The sequence below is a fragment of the Borostomias antarcticus genome, assembly GCF_949987555.1.
Source record: "Borostomias antarcticus genome assembly, chromosome: 14".
NCBI classification, from domain to species: domain Eukaryota; kingdom Metazoa; phylum Chordata; class Actinopteri; order Stomiiformes; family Stomiidae; genus Borostomias; species Borostomias antarcticus.
In genome coordinates, this window is record NC_140247.1 from 17,047,256 (window position 1) to 17,052,255 (window position 5,000).

Sequence of the window (5,000 nt, forward strand, 5' to 3'; positions counted from 1 at the left end):
GGGAGCGTGCACCGATGCAGGCTTGCTATTTAAGGTGTTGACAGCCCACTCGCACTCCAAGCGCACTCCGCGCTAATTGGTTCGGGACGGCCGTTAACATGGCGAAGCTCAGCGTGAACGCGCAAATGGAGGGGGAGTGGATAGGGCGAGGGCTTAGGGGGTGGTTTGAGATTGGGCCGCTGCCTGTTTGCACGGCTGCTTTATCACATGGCTGGATGAAGTGGTGTTTGGTCTACATTCAGTAAATATATACAGTGTATACTGTATCTACATACAGGTGCATCTCAGACACAGTATATATATATATATATATATATATATATATATATATATATATATATTAGGGTGCATCAAATTGCAATGTTAAAATTAAATCTCAACATATCATTCTGCCTGGGGTGGCATTTTGTTATGACACACATACAAATGATTTGTGCAAAGTTTTGGGAAAATTACTTGAGATTTAGAGGTCCAACGCAGCATGTGAAAAATACCAAAATGGGCGTTTTTGGGTGTTTTCCTGAATAACATCGATGCAATCTCAAAAACGACAAGAAATAGATTTTTAGAACATTTATTTTGAATAGAACAACATAAAATCTAATACTCAAGTAAAGTACAACTCCTCAGTGTCTGTACTTAAGTACAGTATTCAAGTAAATCAAGTTACTGTCCTCGAACATGTCTCAATATAGTGTCCTACTCCTGGTCCAGCTTGCGCTTGCTGCGGCGAAGATTTGGATTTTGTGTGCGGTCATGCTCAACTGCCTGCAGCACATTTTGCAGGTGCTCCTCGCTCCTGGCTGCTGCCACGAAGTCTGACGTCAGTTTGACGCCACGCTCGGCACAGTCATTCACCACATTGATGGCACGTACATTCATTGCACCCGTTTGAAATGCTGCACTGGAAGTCCAATCCTCTACATCCAGTGAAAGAAAAGTTGGATCAATGTGCAGCAGGTGCATGCCGAACCAGCAGTCTGGGTTGGCGAGGTCAGCCAAGCTGGTGGTCGGCGAGAGGGTTGGAAACTTCGGCTTGCCAAAGCCAGTGCCAAAGCGGAGCTGTGGGGCTCGCATGGGTAGATCAGCCGGCTTGTGCTCCAAGATGGCATCTGCAAGTGCGCGCCGCTCACCAACTGGCACCTTGGTGCTGAAGAGTGCCAGGGGCAGCATCTCGCATGTCAGGTACCATAGGTGCCTCTCCAGAGCCTTAATTGCTGATGCAGCGATGCCCTCGTCAACAGCCTTGTATTCACACAGGTGGCAGTAGAGTGTGAGGTCATTCCATCCAGCATCTACGGCCGTGTCACAGGCCATCCACCATGTTGCGTAGATGTGCGTAATGAACTTGGCAAACGCCCGAATCTTCAACACCTGCTGTTGTGTTGTGATGGTCCCCTGAGGAAGCAACGCAATGTGCTGCTCCATCAAGGCCAGCTTGAGGGTGTAGAGCAGCTTGGCCATCCACCGTGCCTTGTGCAGTGCTCCCGGTCGTTGCAAGGTTACTGGAGTTTGATCTGCAATGTCTGCACTCAGATACACTAGACATAGCTGCACAAACTCACGATAGTCACCCCTCTTGTAGTTGAGCAGTCCTGCAGCGCAAACATTGAGTTCAGCACGCAACTTGCCAAGAAATGGTGGTTCAGCATCCCCAGGAATGTAGCAGGACAATGTGCCGCCCTTGAGTGGCAACAGGTTCCAGTTGTCCCGCAGACGTGTAAACAATGTCACCTCTGGCGATCGTGACACCTCCACCTTGAGGTGAGTGAAAATGTGGCTGAGGAGCACCTCTCCGATGTGGTGCCGGCAACCGGACCAGAGTAGTGGTCGACCCAGTGAGTTCTGGATGGCAATGCAGGCTGCTGTGAGATGGCCGGTGTTTGAGGCCGTGGTGTCAAATGCCATGTTGACAACCTGATCGGTACAGCACCAGTCCTGCAGCAGCTTGCATGTCAGCCGGGCGATGATCGTTCCACATGCCTCGTTAGTCCCCTTCATGTATGCTGGCACGCCGAGTAGTTTTAGCCGCTCCGCATCTCCGACCACCACCGTCAGACGCTCCTCCAACTGACGCACATTGTTGAGCATTGGTGTCAACTTGCTGTCCCAGTGCAGGGTGCACATGGGAGGGGGTGTCCACTGCTCGTGCTGTTCCTCACTGATGGTCTTCAGCACTTGACGGCGTGATCGGTCTGCTGTCGCGTAGGATGTGGAGACCATTTCTGAATTTCCACCTGACTCCTCGATCAGGCCGCGTGTGAAAGCAGCCTGCTGCGTTGGTGTCATCTTCAATCGTGTAGCCAGTGACACAAGGCTTGGCCGGCTGAGAATGTCAGATGGAATGAATGCTGTGGTGCCTGTCTTCTTGCGTTCACGGATGGGTGTGTTCTCAGCCAGTGGAGCAACTGCTTCATCTGCATTGCCATCCTCATCACTTTCGCTTTCTAATACCACCATGCTGGTAGACATCGCCGTCATCTCCTGCTCCTTGGTGAGGTAGGCCTGCTGCGCTTCTTCACGCTCCTGTCGCCGCTTCACCTTAATAATGATAATAATAATAATAAACTTTATTTGTATAGCACCTTCCATGACATGCAATGCAGCTCAAAGTGCTTTACAGATCAAGCACAAAACATTAAAATAAGAAAATAGAAGCAGAAACATAAAATTACATAAAAATAAAAGCAAACCTTGGATTGCAGCTTGACATCGAATGCTCCAAATGTGGCCACTCTGTCGCCCTTCATGCTGGCTAGAAAAGCAAGGTCCTCTGCATCACGGATCAGCTCCTCTGCGTTTGGAGTCCACAGCGGGAACGTGGCATCCAGCTTGTGCTCCATTGCGTCCACCAGTCGAGCAGTAGCCTCACTGGAGCGCCTTTCCTTTGGTATGCGCCGCAGCTTGTTGTTGGCATCGAGGAGGGCTATCATCTTCTCACATGCTCGCTGATCACTCCCCATTGGGATGTTGGCCTTTCCATAAAATGGACGCACCTGCTCCAAAACAATCTTAGCCGCCTGGAACCGTGACATGGCTCCAGTCAAACCTGGTCGCTTTGCATGCAGTTGTGTGTCGCAGTTATACAGCAAGCACCGCAAGATCTGGTGACCACTTGGCAGCTTGGCGCCAGTGATAATGGCATCTGCATCGGTGATAGTGGCGCCCAGACCAAAAACCAGGGTGCGGCTCCTCTGGCAGGGGCCTAAGGCCATCTTGTGAGAGCTGGATCCTGTGGTGTGTGATGGTGGCGTTGAGGGAATTGACTCAGCAACTGAGCTACACAGGCAGAGCTTTTTATAGGCAAAGCCCCCCCCCCCCATTTTTATGCAGGTGCGTGAAAATAGAATAGTTCCCGCAAAACAGAGGGTAAAATGTGCGGGAATATTGGAACAAACAGGTCTCCGGGCTTGAAATGTAACAATATTGCAACAACACACACACTGTTGTTGAATAACACACACACACACAGAGGTGCGGGAATATAGGAGCAGACAGGTCTCCGTGCTTGAAATATAACAATGTTGCAACCTTGTGCGTGAATAACTCACATTCACACACACACACACACACACACACACACACACACACACACACACACACACACCAGCAGGCCATGTGCGAGCAGGGCAGAGTGAAGGGACACAGTTCCTGTTACCCCCTTATGCCATAAAATCAGACGTACCGTTGCACCTCTAAATCACCTCGTATCGCTTTAATATTTTGTATCTATTGTTTTTGCATGGATGGTAACACTTTTAGCACCCATGCAAATCAATATTCCGGAAATGTGTATTTTGATGCACCCTAATATATATATATATATATATATACATACACACACAATCTGTATATATATGAATGTTTTTTTCTCTGGAGAATCTCCTTGTGTGTGAACTCACTTCCAGCCCGGAACTCTTAACGAGCGTCTCTGTTTCCCCAGGGGACTGATTACTCTGAACGCCAGCCTCAGCTACCTGATCCAGCCCCTCCCCGTCGCCGGTGGTGCTCGGCCGCACGCCGTGTTCCGCGCCGAGAACCTCCGCACGGCCAGCGGCTCCTGTCAGCATCACCATGGCAACCGGGAGCAGGGGGAGGGGCTCGACGACCTCATCGCGGGGATGATGTCATCAAAGAGAGGACGTGCGAGAGTAAAGCCTAATTTATGCTTCTTGAAAAGTGTCGCTCGACAAAATAAAAGTGTCGCTCGACATGTTGCATTTATGCTTCGGGTGACACTTCGCGACGTCTCTATGGAAACAATCAGCCCCACGCTTGTCATTCTGTTGCGCGTTTGTTGTCATTCTGAGAGAAGCGGCTTTCTGAGGGAAAGAGTTTAATCTGAGACGTCAAATGACAGACAAAACTACAGCAGTACGGCTCATTAGCAGGGACTTGTCCAATAGGGGGGACTTGTCCGGTAGGGTGGACTTGTCCGGTAGGGGGGACTTGTCCAGTAGGGGGGACTTGTCCAGTAGGGGGGACTTGTCCAGTAGGGGGGTCTTGTCCTGTAGGGGGGACTTGTCCGGTAGGGGGGACTTGTCCAGTAGGGGGGACTTGTCCAGTAGGGGGGCCTTGTCCAGTAGGGGGGACTTGTCCAGTAGGGGGGACTTGTCCGGTAGGGGGGACTTGTCCAGTAGGGGGGACTTGTCCAGTAGGGGGGACTTGTCCTGTAGGGGGACTTGTCCAGTAGGGGGACTTGTCCAGTAGGTTCAGGACCGTTCGGAAGGAGATGAAGCAACACAGGCGGAGAATGGCCACGGTCAAGACGGACATGGAGCTGAGAGAGAGAGAGAGCTCAGCCTGCCATCACTTCCTGGTGTGTCCGGCGTCCTCCTCCGGAGGGGCGTGTCCTCCCGTCCCCCTCCAGAGGGGCGTGTCCTCCCGTCCTCCTGACCCCGCCGCCTCTCTCTCCTCCCCCACAGGGGCGTCGGGACCTCAGCCAGAACAGGAAGTACGTCGAACTGCTTCTGGTGGCGGACCATGCTGAGGTGAGACCA

General features: G+C 51.4%; 1 protein-coding gene across 1 annotated transcript in view; it reads left to right on the forward strand.

The window, feature by feature from the left end:
* adam19b (ADAM metallopeptidase domain 19b) overlaps positions 1 to 5,000 on the forward strand; it is a gene marked incomplete at both ends in the record, with an annotated part of 40,346 nt that overhangs the window by 16,376 nt on the left and 18,970 nt on the right. The window contains 2 exons of the mRNA XM_084448531.1: positions 3,944 to 4,151; positions 4,926 to 4,991. Of these exons, the coding sequence (XP_084304657.1) occupies positions 3,944 to 4,151; positions 4,926 to 4,991 (274 nt within the window). The remainder of the gene's footprint in view (positions 1 to 3,943; positions 4,152 to 4,925; positions 4,992 to 5,000) is intronic.